The following is a 19,830-nucleotide window of genomic DNA, read 5'->3' on the forward strand; positions in this document are numbered from 1 at the left end:
TGGAGTCAGCGAGCTTACAGGAATTGGGCTTCCTCCAACGGGAATTAAAGCTGCTCGATTTATCCATAGCTATTCATAATTAACTAGTTAGGCGGTATCTGTCAATAGAGGGAGTAATGCCAGAAAAGACTAACTACACCATAAGCAGATTCTAAAAGGAAAGCTCAAAGGCCTGTTTTACTGGTATATCCACACACCTGAAACAAGTTAACCTTTATCAGGCTTCAAAACACAAATGACTGCAAAAAATGTTTTTAATTTATTTAGGCCTATATTATCCACCTATTTGTAAAATGAAAGGCCAGAACAATGCTACTATGAGCAAATAACATCTATGCTTCAATGAATACCTGTTGGTATGGAAACAAATATGCGCTTGGAGGAGAGGAGATGATCCTCTCTTTACGCTCCATACCTCCCATGGTGACTGACCACATCATTGAGTGGTGTAATTGAGTGGAAAATACCATCCTACACCCTGCCCGTCGGTGGAGCACACTTTTGACATCTCGCTGCGACGCTGCCCATTGGGGGAGAACACCTATCATGACATCTCCCCAAGATCAGCAAGAATGCGCCGGAGCACTTGTTGTTGTTGACCAAGTTGACCATGGCCACAACCAGATGTTTGTAGCCAACCAAATCCAGTCATGTACTGAACCGCTAAACTCCCCAATGCTGACATGTCCTCTCCTGAGCATTTGCAATGAGTATGGAGCAGCTATTCATTTAAGTACATGCCGTGACTTTCTCGATACAAATAAAAAACAACTCGGTACAATTGTTTTTGTAATGATCTGTACTTTTGTCTCACGTGATTGAGAGGATCACGTCTGTATATCAGACCATCCCTTTTATAGCGTGAAGAGCAGAGTGCCTGCTCCACCTACTCATTCCTTGCTAGAGCTGTCTGGGCTGCATTGTTAGCTCCCAACTTGAATAATCTTGAAATATTAAGACTGTTCATTACTGTTCGCAAAACAATGTCAATGCAGTTTAGCATACTTTTACAATGTAAGATGATACCGGTAGCTTCCAGCTTTAATAGTAGGCTAACTATTAATTCACTTCTTTGTCTCCCTCGCTTTCCATCTGATTTCCACTAGATTCCATAGCTACAAAATCTGATTCCACAGCCACATTCAGGCCTGCTAATGATGTCATTACTTTCTTAAATATACAGCACACACTTTTATAAAATATGAGATCGCTTCGTCAACACAATTGCTGTTGATCAGTACAATAAAATAATGTTCTACTAGCAGTTGCCAATAACATAAGTCCTAAATGGAAGGCATTGTTTGTCATCAGTAGCTCCATTAAATCAGGTAAAACAAGCTCAATTAACTCAATGCATGCACACACTCCTATTGAATAATATGCATTCACCTCTACTATGAGTAGACCCAGTTTATCAATAGAGATTTACCATTCAAATAAATTATAACCATGATGTTGTTTTGTAGTTAGATTGGTCAAATTGATTTTATGATTCATTAATGCATACATGGATGTCTTAACAACAAAAAAGTTCAACTGTAATGATATTGAACTCAAAAGATGCCCAACAACAGAGCAGTAGCTGAGTATCTGTCTGGATCAAGTGCCATTCTGTGACTTTGGCTAATACACCTTTCTTTTTGTTGTGGTATCGTTTTTTAATCGAGTTTCGTGACGGTATCGTGATACTAATCCTGGTATCGTAGTCAAACTTCTGGTATCGTGACAACACTATCGTACACGTCGCGACTGGCGATACAATGAACCTCTGTGAGGCAGCCAAATGAATGTACTAAAAAAAACAGGGATATTATGTATCCTAGCCCAGAGAGACCATAGAGAGTTGACAATGTACTCCGGTCGTTACAAAAGCCAGTGTCTTCATAATACATGAAAATCAACTGACTGACTGAATGAGAGGTATAAACAAACACACCCTTTCATGAATAATGTATACAAGCACATTCTATGAATACTGTATGCTTACAGTATCTATAGATCATGTTATATCCACATGCTTCTACAGGTAACCTTTATTCTGTGTGTAACTCGTCACATCTTAATGCGCTGTAATCCAATATAATCCAATGTCATCTCTTCAAATCTCATTGGTTCACCATCAGTCCAATCACCAAAGCTCAGACCTGAGAGTTCAGGTAGTACTGAAGTTACAATCAGTCTGTTAATATAGTCACAGTTTTACAAATCACACCTAAATCATGCGAACAAGGAAGTTACTTTGGGAATTATTTTCCTGATGCAGTATGGCTGTATAATTTACCTGTCGAGGTTCGCTGAGGAGCCAGCAAACACATTGACCAAGGTCACTTTGCAACTTGATTAATATATTCACGAGAATTAAACTTCAGTCACTTTTAATGACCAAGAATACGCTTCACCCATGAATAAACTCTGTGGCTCATACACTGGAACAAACAGGGTGACAAATTCAAGAAAGTAGCATAACATATAGGCTACTGCATAGAAAGTAAAACGCTATAAGTGTTCAATAAATCAATTACAGCCAGGTATGACAGAAGGTTGTGTTGTCACAGCCGTAACGATGCACAGATTGATCTGTAACAAAACAATCAAAATGCAACATAATTGGGCTTCTTTGACGAAGCTGTGTAAACGGTCCTCAATGACTAACGTCCCATTTGTGCGGTGCAGCTCAGGCATGCTGGAAGGGTTGTACACTACTAGCGATGAGTGGCATATTTTCAGGCACCTGTCCAAGGTGACGAGATAAAGACTCGTTCAGTCCCTTCCAACCGCCTCCTCACCCTCTTTCTGTCTTCAGCTGTGTTGCTCTCTTTTCTGCTCTCTTTCTCTCTGATACACACACGCGCAAACACCCAATGATCTGGAACATGTAATAAGCAAACACCAACTGTGGTATTTTTCACTGTAACTTGACCCAGAGTCATACTTGTATACATCAGCTAGACACCACAAGGAATGGCAAGAAATAAAATGCCTGATAGCTCTGAAAGTGGCAGTTTTATGAGTCTGTGGAAGCTTTGGCTCTGCTCTGCACCTTGAAGCAAGTGACCATACATGAGCACATTTAGAAGCAGCTTCCAAGAATATAGCAACCAACGTCACGTCCAAGATTACCACAACTGTTCGGCTACATCCCTCCTCAGCAGGACTAAGAAAGCAATGGAAAGTTAGTGTTCACACAACACACAGTAGAAGAGAAGTGATGGCACAAAGCCCCTCAGAAACTTTACCTGCATGGAGCGTGCCTGTGATGAGTCTGTACAGGTACTGGGCGAATTTAAACATTTCCCTCTTGCACCTCTTCCTGCAGCTGCTCATGATTGCTTCGGGGGTCAGGGGTGAGCGGCACGAGGGGAATGGCGACTCCTTTTCAGGGTGTAATCCTCTTGGTCCTCCCTCTAGGCTTTTGAGTGAAACAGTGACTTTCCTCTCCTCTTGTCATCCAGTCCACTCCACTCCTCTGTCCGGCTACGTTCCCCGGCTTGTGGTCTGGTGTGTGCGTGTGTGAGAGAGAGAGGCGGCCGCGGTAGGCTCATGTGTGTGTGGAGAGCACTGGGGGGCTCTTCTTAATGTGACAAATCTCTCAGGGCTTCTCTGGCGCCTCCGGGGGATGGCAGCGCAGCGAGCGCTCTGTCAGGGTCAGTTTACCTCTTGGTCCCCACAGGGCTGCTCTGTATTTATTGCCCTCTCTCTTTTTCTCTGCAGTGTCTCTTTCCTCTTTGTCCTCCTCACTGAAGCTTCTCGTTTACAACTGAGGTTATTCTCTCTCCACCCCTCTCTCTAGCTACGTCCGTACAGTAGCTCTCCACCTCTTACTTTGTCTGTGTAGTATCTCTCCACCTCTCTCTGCCTCTCTTGCTCCAGTACTACGCTGGATGATCACTCTACTCAGCACCATCTGTGGATGTTTTGCCCTCGCCAAGGGGGGAGGGGCCTGTTTGGCCCTAGGGAGGAGGAGAGAGAAGGGGAGGTGGGGAAAGTAGTAGTGGGAAAGTGTCTACCTCAATGAATCAGCAATGACAGAACAGCAGATTACGGGCCTGTCATATCACGACGCAATGCACTATAACCAGAGATGGACGGTGTTAATTGAATGGAATCTGATTCCCAGGAGAGACAGAGAGAGGGGAGAAACAAAGAGCTTGCGAGAGAGGGATAAGGGGGGGATATGTAGGGATAGATTGAGGTACATAGGGCAGGGAGAAAAAGACCGGATGAGTGGGTGGGTGGAGAGACACGAGTGAAAGAGAGAGCGCGAGAAAGAGAGAGAGAGTGCGATAGAGGGAGGGTGAGAGAGGGAGGGAAGGGAGAAGATATACAATACCAATCAAACGTTTTGACACACCTACTCATTCCAGGGTTTGTCTTCATTTGTACTGTTTTCTAAATTGTAGAATAATAGTGAAGACATAAAAACTATGAAATACCACATATGGAATCATGTAGTAACCAAAAAAGTGTTAAACAAATCTAAATATATTTTACATTCTTCAAAGTATCCACCCTTTTCCTTGATGACAGCTTTGCACACTCTTGGCATTCTCTCAACCAGCTTCACCTGGAATGCTTTTCCAACAGTTTTGAAGGAGTTCCCACATATGCTGAGCACTTGTTGGCGGTTTTTACTTCATTCTGCGGTCCAACTCATCCCAAACCATCTCGATTGGGATGAGATCAGGTGATTGTGGAGGCCAGGTCATCTGATGCAGCACTCCATCACTCTCCTTCTTGGTCAAATAGCCTTTACACAGGCTGGAGGTGTGTTGGGTCATTGTCCTGTTGAAAAACAAATGATAGTCCCACTAAGCGCAAACCAGATGGGATGGCGTATCGTTGCAGAATGCTATGGTAGCCATGCTGGTTAAGTATGCTTTAAAATAAATTACTGACAGTGTCACAAGCAAAGCATCCCCACACCATCGCACCTCCTCCTCCATGTTTCACGGCGGGATCCACACATACGGAAATCATCCGTTCACCTACTCTGCATCTCACAAAGACACGGCAGATGGAACCAAAAACCTCTGATTTCCACCGGCTTAATGTCCATTGCTCGTGTGTCTTGGCCCAAGCAAGTGTCTTCTTATTGGTATCCCTTAGTAGTTGTGTCTTTGTAGTAATTTGACTATGAATGCCTGATTCACACAGTCTCCTCTGAACAGTTGATGTTGAAATGTGTCTGTTACTTGAACTCTGAAGCATTTTTTGGGACTGGTAACTCTAATGAACTTATGCTCTATAGCAGAGGTAACTCTGCGTCTTTCTTTCCTGTGGCGGTCCTCATGAGACAGTTTCATCATAGCTCTTGATGGTTTTTGCGACTGCACTTGAAGAAACATTCAACGTTTTTGAAATCTTACAGGATTGACTGACCTTCATGTCTTAAAGCAATGATCGACTGTTGTTTCTCTTTGCTATATTGAGCTGTTCTTGCGATAATATGGACTTGGTCTTTTACCAAATAGGGATATCTTCTGTATACCACCCCTACCTTGTCACAACACAACTGATTGGCTCAAATGCATTAAGAAGGAAAGAAATTCCACAAATTAACTTTAACAAGGCACACCTGTTAATTGAAATCATGTGACTACCTCATGAAGCTTGTTGAGAGAATTTCAACAGTGTGCAAAGCTGTCATCAAGGCAAAGGGTGGCTACTTTGAAGAATCTCCAATATAAAAAATATTTTTTGATTTGTTTAACACTTTTTGGGTTACTACATGATTCCATGTGTTATTTCCTTAGTTTTGATGTCTTCACTATTATTCTATAATATAGAAAATAGTCTAAATAAAGAAAAACCCTTGAACGAGTAGGTGTGTCCTAACTGTTTAGTGGTAGTGTAGGTACAGAAGCCAAGGTGAGAGAGTGAGAAAATGAGATGGAAAGAGAGACGAGGAATATTGAGTGAGGATCAGAGAGTGATATGAGGAGAGGTTGGGAGAAGCTGGTTAACAGGGGCAGCCAGGAAAGGGGCTTCCTGCATGATGCTGGAACCTAATTTTAAGGTAATAACAGCCAGGGAGCCAAGGTTATCTCATCTGGCTTGATAATGACTGACTGGCGGCGCCCATCATATTTTAGTCGCACAAAACAGCGTCGGCACTAGTGTTCTGATGACATCACAACCAACTTACCAGGACGAGCACATCAACGTCGCCCGCTAATTAGCCTTCGCCTCAATTATGTACATCGATCAATGCCAATGTTTTCCCCAGTCAAAAGAGACAGTCATTAACTCAGACCACGATCAACTCCTAAATCAATTCTCACATGCCCTGCTATCAATTGAAAAAAACTGTCCCTTTTCAGTGATATTATTTCAAGGCTGTCAAATGGGTAGTCTGGGTGCTGTGAGGCCTAGGATTCACTATGTGTCTGACTAACATTGGGGAGGCTTGAGCATTCAGGTATGAAATGAGGTGGCTGAAATCTACTGTGAAATGAGGGTAGAGTTCCAAAGGTCATTCCGTGCACACAGAACAGGCAGGCCTATTTTGGGAATGTCGCTCCGAGTGGAGAGCTCTTTTCCGCAAGTGCCGTTGTCGCCTCTGAGGACTCCGACCTCTGCTCTCGCCGGCGCGTGACTCTGAAGTACATTATTTTAGGACAGAGATGAGGAGCACAGGGACTGTTTCCACGTAGAAAAGTGTTTTTGAACAAATTAGAGACATCCTTTCTGTCAAATCCTAAAGCTGTGGATTAAATTCACACCGTCAGTCAAAGCTCCCAAAAAATGTACCCAATAAGAACAACATTAATACAAAATGAAAGTATCACATGATGTCATAATGAAGGACAACTTTAGCATGTCTAATAAACATTTAATCACCACTGACCACTGACCAAATGCAGTGTTAGAAAGAAATAAGGCTATATATCAACTTACCATGTCAGCTCATTGTTTACTTTCAGTTCTTGTAAAAAGAAAGACAAATTACATTGGAGTCCAGATCTGGACTAGAACACCAACTTAAAACGCTCAACCTAAAACTGAAAAATAAAAACAACACCCTTCCTATGTGCCTGCTGCTTCACCCTCTCAAGAGTCCACGATGAATGAGCCAGCCAATACCTGAAGGTGTGCAGCCCTAATCAAGAGCATTCAATAGGAGGCATTTCAATCAGCGAGGTCCGAAAAGTTACATGGAGAGAGAGAGAATTTCTCTCTCAGAGTGCACCATTTTCTCCAAGGGAGAATTTGGGTTGAGAATCTGTGCAGCTCGGTCACCTCTCACCCAGTGCCTGGTTTCCAATTCCAGCTGTGTTTCCGATAAACAAAAAGGGCCTTTTAAAGGTTTACCTCAAATTCTCATGCAGTTGTAATTCACTGAAGTTCTACTGGAGTATTTTAAGGACAGGCCATTTTTGTCGATGCACTGCTTTCTGGGATGATTCAAGTGACATGAGGACAATTTAGTTCTCTGGTCTATCTCTGACAAGACAGACAGATAGTCAGTGGTTCCCTTCACACAAACCTGAGCCAATCTGAACCACTGGCAAAATAAAACCAACTAGTGTACACAATATTGTTTGCGTGTAGCATTATAGCAACAGCAATCTCTCATCTTTGACCAGACATGCAAGTAACTTTTTATAGATTGTTAAATTCGGATCTTCTGTTCCTCGAAATACACACATAATGTATACGATCCATCACATTCCAAGCCCATATACGTACCTGAGACACCCTCAAGACCAGTCATGTTTGCCTTAATGGAAATTGCCTTGGAATTGTCTTGGAAGCCCTGCTGACGTCATGGGATGTTAACAGTCAGGATAGAGTATGTAATAGGCAGCTTCTGTTTTGCTACTGGTATTCCAAAAAGGATAATACATGTAAGAACACAACCTAAAAAAACAACAACAACCTCAACAACAAAAAATCACATTTTGGTAATTTTGAGATTCTGTGACGAGACATGGAGCAATGATGAATGATATTGTATGAAATAGGCTAATACTGTATTGTCTCTTGCCAAGTTCTGCCAGATACCGAACCTCTTACTGTCAGTCTAACAGCAGCAAACAGTGAGCAGACATTGCCTTATTTCACACACACACACACACACAGACACACACAGACACACACAGACACACACAGACACACACTTCAAGGGTATTGGGAAGGCCAAGAGAATACTAACCATCACTGCCTGCTGAAGGGAAGGAGGAGGACGGCGAGGATAGAGGTGAAGAGAAAAGAGAGAGTGAAGGAGAGAGAACTACAAACAAAGCAAAGAGAATAATAACTTTCCAATGCATTACCTCCGGTCAAAAAATACAAACATTCAAACACTTTCCGTCTGGCCTATGGACGCTATATGTGAAGCACTGCCTCTGGATCACATATAGCTTACTACTGCAGCATGGGTTCGAGTACTGCCCACTGCTATTTCAGCAAAAAAACTAACATTTTACACCGTCTCTCTTCTATCCAGTAAAGGATAAAATGACATAAAATATACCTTAAAAGAAATATAAATATACAGTACCAGTCAAAAGTTCGGGCACACCTGCTCAATCAGGGGTTTTTCTTTATTTTTACTATTTTCTACATTATAGAACAATAGTGAAGACATCAAAACTATGAAATAACACATGGAATCATGTAGTAACCAAAAAAGTGTTAAACAAATAAAAAATATATTTTATGAGTTTCGTCAAAGTAGCCACCCTTTGCCTTGATGACAGCTTTGCACACTCTATGCATTCTCTCAACCAGCTTCATAAGGTAATCACCTGGAATGCAGTTCAATTAACAGTTGTGCCTTGTAAAAGTTAATTTGTGGAATTTCTTTCCTTAATGTGTTTGAGCCAATCAGTTGTGTTGTGACAAGGTAGGGGTGGTATACAGAAGATAGCCCTATTTGCTAAAAGACCAAGTCCATATCATCGCAAGAACAGCTCAAATAAGCAAAGACAAATAACAGTCCATCATTACTTTAAGACAAGGTCAGTCAATCCGGAAAATGTCAAGAACTTTGAAAGTTTCTTCAAGTGCAGTCGCAAAAACCATCAAACGCTATTATGAAACTGTCTCTAGTGAGGACCGCCACAGGAAAGGAAAACCCAGAGTTACCTCCGCTGCAGAGGATAAGTTCATTAAAGTTATCAGAAGTAAAAGTCAATGCAGCCGGTGGCCACACCAGATACTAAGTACCGCAGTGCATCTCCTCCTCATGGACTGCACCAGATTTGCCCGTTCTTACTGTGCGATGTTACCCTACTAATCCACCAACATACTCTTCCCAGACATTTCTGGGGGGAATGGCCCTAGCACTCACCCTCTGATCCAACAGATCCCAGACGTGCTCAATGGGATTGAGATCCAAACTCTTCACTGGCCATGGCAGAACACTGACATTCCTGTCTTGCAGGAAATCACGCACAGTACGAGCAGTATGGCTGGTGGCATTGTCATGCTGGAGGGTCATGTCAGGATGAGCCTGCAGGAAGGGTACCTCATGAGTGAGGAGGATGTCTTCCTTGTAACGCGCAACGTTGAGATTGCCTGCAATGACAACAAGCTCAGTCCGATGATGCTGTGACACGCCGCCCCATACCATGACGGACCCTCCACCTCCAAATTGATCCCGCTCCAGAGTACAGGCCTCGGTGTAATGCTCATTCCTTCAACGATAAACGTGAATCCGACCATCACCCCTGGTGAGACAAAACCGTGACTCGTCAGTGAAGATCAATTTTGCCAGTCCTGTCTGGTCCAGCGACAGTGGGTTTGTGCCCATAGGCAATGTTGTTGCCTGTGATGTCATTAAATTATCTTTGAAAGACAGGGTCCTGAAAAGGGGATGTTTCTATTTTTGCTGAGTTTAGTATATTTTCTCAGCACATACAATGTATATGCTCTTGGCTGAGGTCCATATCAAGATCTTGATATGCATTTTGATATGCTAAATAAGGACCAATATTTATTTGAGTTTGAGGACATGCTCAATAATGTGAAAAATATAAAATCCATATCATTATAACAGACACTATAAATTGTGTATTATCTCTGGATAAAGGAATGCACAACCGCAAGCTAAAATCCCTAACTGGTAGCCTAGCAACAAGAATCACGTATTTTCTGCTGCGAAGTTCCAACTGCTATTTTTCAATTTGGTTGCGACAAATGAGTGTGTAAACGGTGTGGACAAACTGACAAATGGAGAAACAAAAAAGTGAGAAGCTGTTAAACTTCTTATGGCTTAGATCCCGCTAACGGGATCGATATGACAACAGCCAGTGAAAGTGCAGGGCGCCAAATTCAAAACAACAGAAATCTCATAATTACAATTCCTCAAACATAGAAGTATTTTACACCATTTGAAAGATAAACTTGTTGTTAATCCCACCACAGTGTCCGATTTCAAAAAGGCTTCACAGCGAAAGCACACCAAACGATTATGCTAGGTCACCGCCTAGTCACAGAAAAACAGCCATTTTTCCAGCCAAAGAGAGGAGTCACAAAAAGCAGAAATAGAGATAAGATTAATCACTAACCTTTGATGATCTTAATCAGATGACACTCATAGGACTTCATGTTACACAATACATGTATGTTTTGTTCGATAAAGTTCATATTTATATAAAACAATCTGGGTTTACATTGGCGCGTTATGTTCAGTAGTTCCAAAACATCTGGTGATTTTGCAGAGAGCCACATCAATTTACAGAAATACTCATCATAAATGTTGATGAAAATACAAGTGTTATGCATGGAACTGTAGATAAACTTATCCTTAAGAAAATGTTCTAATTTGGCCAGTAGACAGTAGGGCTTGCTAGGCTTGATAGGGGGGTAAGCGCGAACTATCCTAACCCCATCAAACCTCAAGGTGACGGCTAATGTTGTAAAACGTTTAGGCATATTTGGTATTACTGGTTAATATAAGATAGTTAATTAGCTAGCTAGCTAACTATAAACTTGGCTGTATACTGAACAGAAATATAAAATGCAACATGTAAAGTGTTGGTCCCATGTTTCATGAGCTGAAATAAAAGATCCCAGAAATGTTCCATTTGCACAAAAAGGTTATTTCTCTCAAATATTTTGCACAAATTTGTTTACATCCCTGTTTGTGAGCATTACTCCTTTGCCAAGATAATCCATCCACCCGACAGGTGTGGCATATCAAGAAGCTGAATAAACAGCATGATCATTACACAGGTGCACCTTGTGCTGGGGAAAATAAAAGGCCAGTATCCTAAAATGTTCAGTTTTGTCACACAACACAATGCCACAGATGTCAAATTTTGAGGGAGTGCGCAATTGGCTGCAGGAATGTCCACCAGAGCTGTTGCCAGAGAACTGAATGTTAATTTCTCTACCATAAGCCGCTTCCAACGTCATTTTAGAGAAATTGGCAGTACGTGCAACCGGCCTCAAACCGCAGACCACGTGTAACCACGCCAGCCCAGGACCTCCACATCCGGCATCAGATTTCCTTACATGAACTGTAACTCAGTCAAATCGTTGAAATTATTGCATGTGCGCATTTATATTTTTGTTCAGTGTAGAAAGTCACCTCTGAGTACAATATGTATACATTATCACATCTTCAGTTCTAACCTTGTTGTAATTCACTCCTGACACCAAAAGGACCCGATAGGTCATATAAACATGTTTTTTTTTACACAAGACACATGCATCCTGGTTAAAATACATGCCTTGACATATCAAATGTATTTATAAAGCCCTTTTTACATCAGCAGATGTCACAAAGTGCTATACAGAAACAAGGCCTAAAACCCCAAACAACAAGCAATGCAGATGTAGAAGCACGGTGGCTAAGAAAAACTCCATAGAAAGGCAGGAACCTAGGAAGAAACCTAGAGAGGAACCAGGCTCTGAGTGGTGGCCAGTCCTCATCTGGCCGTGCTGGGTGGATAGTAGAAGAGTACATCGCCATATCAGAAAGATAATGTAAGATAAATGTTACACTAAGATACATCTATTTTCAAAAGTGTCCCATCTCTTTACTGTCAATGTTAAAATCACAAGGCCATGAAACCCAATGTGACAAACAAGCCATTCCAACCAATAACGGCGCCCATAAGAGCCGATTGTATCAAAAGTGTAACATCACACACTAAGCAGATCATTTACCTTCATGTGATGGATCGTTCAATATGCCGTGGATTTAACCCCCAACAATCGACAACCCCTGGGGTGTGCTTTTCCCAAGCTTTATGGGGAAGGGCAAAGCACGTCCTCTAAAAAAAGGAAACATTTTCTGAGATGAGACGATAAAGGAAGAGCCTGTCGAACTGTCTTGGGAAGGAGAGCTTTTGGGTGCCGATAGCTCTGAAGGCAAAGCGATGCCTTTTTCGAGACAACTGTGTTATCAGTGACATTTGGAGTTTCATGCACTGAGCGGTTTCAGAAATGAGCCAGGTTAGTATCCTCCGAGCTCGCTAAACTGCTATGACAGTTTGCGAATGTTAGCTCACTTTCTCCCGTGGGCAATTGTGGAGAAGCCATATGGTGTTCATCCTTGTGTTCATTTGAATCTGGGATGGTTCTGTATCCACGCAAAGACTTTGGACATTTAGGCAATACTGAACCATATGGATAATCATATGAATTAAGTGTCAGAGCAGTACTTGATACTCCAGGTATGATTTTATATGCAGTTTTGCATGCAGGGAATGGCATTGAAATTTGGGCTATTTCTAATGCTCATCTGCAGTCAGTGGTCTTTTTGCATTCACTTCCATGCCTCAGTCTCCTGCTATAGCTAATTTGCAAATGGTTATTCCATCACAGAATATTGATATAATCCCCAACAGTAGAAACTGGTTGATGTGGTACTTGAGCTTTACAAAGAAACTTGCAGAGTCAAATTCATTCCTCCTTGTGGGATTTTTATTTATTTATATGTGCCATTATGCTTCAGATGTCCTATCGCAGTATCAGAAGCAGCTATTCTGTAAGACGAATGACACGCAGATAAGGGTAGACTTGGCTTTCTTTGTCCATTTACGAAGCCTACTGCTGAAGAGAGGCTGTAATGGACAATTTATCTTTGGGCAACTTTAGACAACTTTTCCAGAGCTATCTTGAATAGAGAGCAAAGAGGACGATTGTTGGCATGGCTCCAGGTTCCACTAGGGAGATAATGCTTTGTTATCCTGCCTCTCCTTTTAATTTGGTCGTTTTGGGTTGTTAAAAGCGGTCTCGGCTTTTCTTTGTTGGGTTGCGAGTCTTTATGTCTGTTAATGTCCATTGCAGTCTTTTATGTGGGTTTTCACCTCTGGCAGGGTATCAGAGTCTGATTACGGGCAAGGTCGCCAGATCAGGCTAATCAAATATAATGCACAGCCATATGTGGGTCTGGCGGTCATGAATTGTTGTAAGCCAGTGATTGTCAAGCAAATAACTTCCGGTCTCACGGTAATTGACTGTTAATTAACATGAACACATTTAGCATCTCCTGGCTTCCACTCATAGCCTACAAGCCACTGATGCAGACCTCTTTAGCATCTACATTTTAAAAAGTCTAATAAATCCATGTAATATAGCCTACACTGTCGCAATAAATCCATTATTTATTTTAGACAGGTCTAAAGAAACATGACAGAAAGAAAATGTAGTGTATTTCAGAAGAACAGAATAACATACTCTGAGTTGTCCTTGTGTTAGGCCATGACCTGGCTATGACATATGGCTGTGGGTTACACTAGTTCATTTAGCAGATAAGATTTGCTTAGAATTCTGTGGCATTATTTTATAGTATGTAGAACACAATTGAACATAGCTGAATAAAATAGAAAGTATATTTTCCCCAAACGTTTTGTGGGAGTGCATACATGCAGCTATTCTGTGTTGTCGTGACGTTGTATTAGTTAATGTGACGACTGTTGCTCATCGAATGATTAAAGTTTCTAATTGCGTGATTAACTGAATCAAGCAATTATTAACTCATTAACCCGGGGCACCATGGGAAAACTAGTTTTTAGTGAGTTTCTATTTCCCAAATTAACTCAAAAGAATATCAGAATATCGATTTTACAACAGCCGCTAATTCACCAGTTACCTCTACCATCTCGTTCTGAACGTCGTATAGTCCGTGAATCTGCACGGACCCGGGTCTCACCAATGAGTTCATACCACAATAAATATTTATTTACTAAAAAGCTAAAATGATGATAAAAGATAGACAAAACACATTATAGGCTATTGATTAGAACTTAGTATATTGGGCCAACACACTATGGCGCGTGTTCAAAAAGAGAGAGAAAAAAGAAAGTACACGAGAGAAATATACATTTGGGTGAATTTGTCAACTATGCTTAATCTAACCCTAGCCTTGCCCCAAACTGCCACTCTTATGGGTCAGAATATAATGATGTAATTACGTGGGAAAGTTCGCTGTGGATCCTCCGCATGGACCGTTCAGGCTGCTCGATGATGCACTTCTCCGGCGCACCTTTCTGGTCGTCCTCACAATGTCAGTGTCCTTTTGGTTTAGGAGTCTGTTCCCTCACCCTTGCTATGGAAGGGGTCTTCCGAGGACAGACAGCTCTGTAGCTCAGAGCTCACAGCATAGGAATGAAACCATTTAGATACCACGATTCGCTGGGATTGGATGCTAAGGGGGTCCGGCTTGAATTCACCCGCCTAGACACAGCTACTCACCCGTAGCTTGGGTAGAAAAAGATTTTTGTCTTCAAACTTGTGTTGCGTTCTGGGTTCGTTTACTTTTTAGACCTTGGCTGCAGCTTGGATCACGTAGTCTTCACTGGAAATTCTTTATTCACAGGTTTTATACCCTTTGGTCAGAAGTGGGCGTAACTGCCTTTAGGGCAATTCTCTGGGTGTACCAAGTTAAGAGGGCAAGGTCTAGATTTTACTCAAATCCAATTTTAGACAACTAACTTCACATTTCATCTTCCCCAAAACATTCTCTTTGATTTGTATATTTTCCATACAACGTACAATGTATAAACATCAAACATATACTAGGAAAACTCTTCACGTTACAATGTTTTCGTAATAACGTCATCTATTAACCTTTAATAACAAAACAAAAATGACATACATTTTCATATTCTATCTATCATCATGACGGAAACCATTGTTCTAAAGTCCCATTATTTCATGTTTAATGTTCTGAGGCTGGTTCTCCATAGTAACAGGACAAAGGAATTTGTCTGTGGCCTGAGATTTACCAGGGGCGTGAGGGGTCATAAAACCCCCACATCTTCAGACCCCTAGATCTCTCCTCCTCTGTTGGGGTTGAGAGATAATCTGTAGGGTTGTGGTCTCCTGTAACCTGACCTGATCAGGACAGTCATGACAGTGTTGAGCGGTTCACAAAGATGTAGGTACTCCTATATGCATAATTTAGAGTTATTTATGTAACTTTAGTTTTGATAAACATTTGGGCTATATGTTTTGATTTTGTCACGGGTGCTCCCTCTCTGGCCTCAAGGTCACCAGGCTGCTCATTATGTCGTACACCTGTCACCATCGTTACTCGCACCTGCGCATCGTCAGACTCACCTGGACTCCATCGCTTCCTTGATTACCTTCCCTATATATGTCACGCCCTTTGGTTCCTTTCCCAGGCGTCATCAATCTCTCATTTACAATTTGACAATGCCTCGAATTTCCCGTCTGCATCCCCTTTGTGTGGCCGTAATGCCCCTTAATAAAATCCATGCCTATCACAGCCAGTGGCCATTGTGCCCTTGGGTTGAATATTAAAATTGCCTTCTCCCGGCTGCGTGCCGAAGCACCTTTCACTCACATGGCTCTCAGTCATGTGATCAGGTCTTTCTCACGGGCTACAAGTGAAGACAGACACATAGGGGATGCAACTGCGTGCTTCCTTATCCAATTCCGAGGCGCATATTGAAGATATTGGAAGAACTGTCCACATTTACTTTGTCAGCCAACAAGATAAGTAGGCCTAACAAACAGCAAAAGCACTATGCCTATGTCAATTTACTATCCCCCATAGTACAAAAGTTGTCCTATTCTATTCTGTGCTAGAAATAAATATTACAAACATAGTCCAAGACAGTTGTGGGATGAGATGGATTCCAAATTAATACCACGAGCGTCTAAAAACCAATGAGCCTGACGCAACATATGTGAACGTTTAGCTTAAAATGTTGATAAACTATTAGGCTATTTATTCACATAAGCACAGCAATGCGCACACGGCAGTAGGCTATAAGCGTGAATGTTCCATTAGCAGGAAAACACCATTCTCAAAAGTGACCACAAATGTGATTTTGCATGTAATGCTTTTATTATAAAAGGTGCATTTTTAAGGTGAAAATGATCTTCCCAAACTTGAAACTCACGCGCTGCATATGTATGGGTCTACACTCGTTGTAAAGCGGATTAATGTGCTTCTTTTAAATAAGTTATTTGGTTACATTAGTAGTGATACAAACCTTATCAAAACTTATAGGCCTATGGGCTAGGCTACATTAGGTGTGCGACTATGATTTGAAAAAGTCGCAAAAGAAAAAGCATGTGCTATTTGCCTTAAGCTGGGCATCATTCACAAGTGATAATATATCATTCGCAGCTAATATAGTCAGCAATAAAACTATTCTTAATATAATCTTGTCTTTACATATACTAAATAATATATGCATGAAATCTATTTTCATTTAGAATGGACCATTAACATGCACCCGTTTCGAAACAGGCAGTGGAAAACAATACATGTCATCTATGCACTTAAATAGCGAACGGAGGACCCTTTTCCCATGGTTCATTTTCATGTCAGCCAGGTAGGCTATGCTCCAGTTTTAAAGTGAAGCAATGTGCTTAATAGTAGGAAAGCGTTGATTTTCAGCAAACTTAACATGTGTAAATAATATTATATGTATGAACATAACAAGATTCAACAACTGAGACATAAACTGAACAAGTTCCACAGACATGTGACTAACAGAAATGGAATAATGTGTCCCTGAACAAAGAGGGTTTCAAAATCAAAAGTAACAGTCATTATCTGGTGTGGCCACCAGCTGCATTACATACTGCAGTGGATCTCCTCCTCATGGACTGCACCAGATTAGCCAGTTCTTACTGTGAGAGGTTATCCCACTCTTCCACCAAGGCACCTGCAAGCACTTTTTGCCCGTCCTGTCTGGTCCAGCAATGGTGGGTTTGTGCCTATAGGCGATGTTGTTGCCGGTGATGTCTGGCGAGGACCTGCCTTACAACAGGCCTACAAGCCCTCTCAACCTATTGTGGACAGTCTGAGCACTGATGGAGGGATTGTGCGTTCCTGGTGTAACTCGGGCAGTTGTTGTTACCATCCTGTACCTGTCACGCAGGTGTGATGTTCGGATGTACCGATCCTGTGCAGGTGTTGTTACACGTCTGCCACTGCAAGGACAATCGGCTGTCCGTCCTGCCACCCTGTAGCGCTGTCTTAGGCGTCTCACAGTACGGACATTGCAATTTATTGCCCTGGCCACATCTGCAGTCCTCATGCTTCCTTGCAGCATGCCAAAGGCACGTTCACGCAGATGAGCAGGGACCCTGGGCATCTTTCTTTTGGTGTTTTTCAGAGTCAGTTGAAAGGCCTCTTTAGTGTCCTAAGTTTTCATAACTGTGACCTTAATTGCCTACCGTCTGTAAACTGTTAGGGTCTTAATGACCATTCCACAGGTGCATGTTCATTAGCTGATGGGATCCTCCTCTTTTTAATAGAGGCCATCACTCAGTTTTGTCACGCAATTGCATAGCCTATAGAAATGTTGCACAACATGAGCTCATGGGCTCTCATGAAGTGTTTGATTAGATTTTGCATTGATGTCAGAGTGATTAGAGGGACAATAGATTGCTGAGTACCAGGCAGTTAGAAAGTTTGGCAGGCTACTAATGACCAGCAGCAGCATCAGAGCTTGGAGAAGCCTAATTACCGTGACTAAAAAGTCACGTGGAATTTGACTGCCGTCATGACTAATGACCACCGCCGTGGCCGTAATATGGTCACCGTAACAGCCCTAGGTCTGGGAAATCTGTTCGTCTGGGATTTAATGTAAAGTGTGTGGCGCCTGAAGCCTGACAATGCAAATGTGAGGGTCCTTATGTTTTCAATGTGTAGATTTACAGGTGGGGTTCTTGTAATGGAAAGGTAATTAACTATACTTTCAGCAGTGCCACAACATAGTATGATTATTGGTTGTGGTCCAAAGCAGTATTTAGATTTGCTTAGAGGTGACTATAAATGACTCAAGCCACACAAAATAAAAAACGTCAAGAGCCACTGAATCAAGGTCTAAAAGCATTACCATATCAACCTCGGTGGAGAACAATGATGACTCCCTACCATTTGTAGGCACCATCTGTAACACGAGAGACTCTTGTCTGTACCACTGCTTTCTTAAGCAGGGAGGAGTGCCAGAAAAGCAGATAGCATCTAGAGCACATTTGAGACTGAGTTACAGCTACCTAAGAACATCTCAAAAGGCCAAAACCCGCTTTGGTCAGGCTGACACCAAGGAGTCAGCCTGACAAATTACAGGACATCGAGGGACAGACAGAAGAGAAGCTAAAGATTATCTGAGACAGTCAAAACGTGGATATGGGACAATTTAAAAGTATATATGTGTAGGAGACATTCCTGAAAACTGAAGTGAAGAACAAAAAACATGGTAGGTCTCAGAGAAAGAGAGTCGGAATAAAGACGACACTGGTGACAACGCTATCTCCTAGTCTGCTGGGGCCAACTGACAAATTAGTTAGGGAACAGACAGGGCTGGTCCAGGAGTGGGAGACACATTGAGGAAGAGGGGAGAGGGAGAGAGAAGTGGAGAGTAATGAAGACCTCAGGGCTGGGGGGAAATGATGACGACGATCTATCTATCGCTCTCTTTGATGGAGTGAGAGTTCTTTGCTCATTTTGCCTTCCCTTACCATCCCTCGGGCCAAAAAAGTATTTAAATATGATGCCCCTCTACAGACATATACCATCCATCTCATCATTGACAGGGAAGAAACTCTGCCTTAGCAGTAGAGTAGGACCCTGGTAATGCTTAATAACCATTACATAAGGGGCTAGTTGCATATTGAACAAGGAAACAGTAAGTACACATATCGTCCCCCATGAATGATGCAGTTCCCCCCTTGGGCCAATCAGTGTCATTTTTTAAATGCCCGATCTCTATGGCAAGACGCATCCTTCACCCAAGTTTCGTCAAAAATCGGTAGTGTCAGATATCACGTGGGTTAGATAGCTCATATTCCTGAGCATCAGTACCAAAGTTGGTTAAAATACAAATATCCTTGACGGATTTAATGACAATGTTTAATGATTAATGTTTTTTTGTTCAATAGCGTCCATGTTGGTTTAGGTACTAATCTGGAAAATATTGCGTTGAGAGACGTTTGTCCAGAAGAGTAGCGTTTAAGTGTTTTCACAAAATTCTAATTGGTGGAAAATCCATAATGGTGGACATCATGGGTCCCTCAGGAAAATGTGTTCCTTGTGAGGAGATGTACAGTATGTGTCAAATTTCATGACTTGGGGTCAAACAGAGTGAGCGGCGTGACCTTTCAAAGTTAGCATTTTCAATCTCTTATAGCGCCACCATCTGCACCATGGATCAGCAGGTAGCCTAGTGGTTAAGAGTGTTGGGCCAGTAACCAAAAGGTCGCTGGTTCGAGTCTGTCTATGTGCTCTTGAGCAATGCACTTAAACCCTAATTGCTCCTGTAAGTCGCTCTGAATAAGACCATCTGCTAAATGAATGAAATGTAAGGTCAAATGTAATTCACCCAAATTTTGTCATAAATCGGCCCAGTGCTGTCTGACATATTGCATGTGAAGAAAGAAAGGAAA

General features: G+C 42.0%; 1 protein-coding gene across 2 annotated transcripts in view; it reads right to left on the reverse strand.

Annotated features, from left to right (window-relative positions):
* LOC109897040 (Kv channel-interacting protein 4) overlaps positions 1-19,830 on the reverse strand; it is a 237,982-nt gene that overhangs the window by 157,744 nt on the left and 60,408 nt on the right. The window contains exon 1 of one of the 2 annotated variants that reach the window (XM_020491551.2): positions 3,237-4,091. The exons of the other annotated variant lie outside the window; for it this stretch is intronic. Within the exon in view, the coding sequence (XP_020347140.1) occupies positions 3,237-3,324 (88 nt within the window). The 5' untranslated portion in view covers positions 3,325-4,091. Of the gene's footprint in view, positions 1-3,236; positions 4,092-19,830 lie in introns of those variants that run through there. 2 annotated transcript variants of the gene reach the window in all.

Source organism: Oncorhynchus kisutch, linkage group LG9, assembly GCF_002021735.2.
Source record: "Oncorhynchus kisutch isolate 150728-3 linkage group LG9, Okis_V2, whole genome shotgun sequence".
Lineage (NCBI taxonomy): Eukaryota > Metazoa > Chordata > Actinopteri > Salmoniformes > Salmonidae > Oncorhynchus > Oncorhynchus kisutch.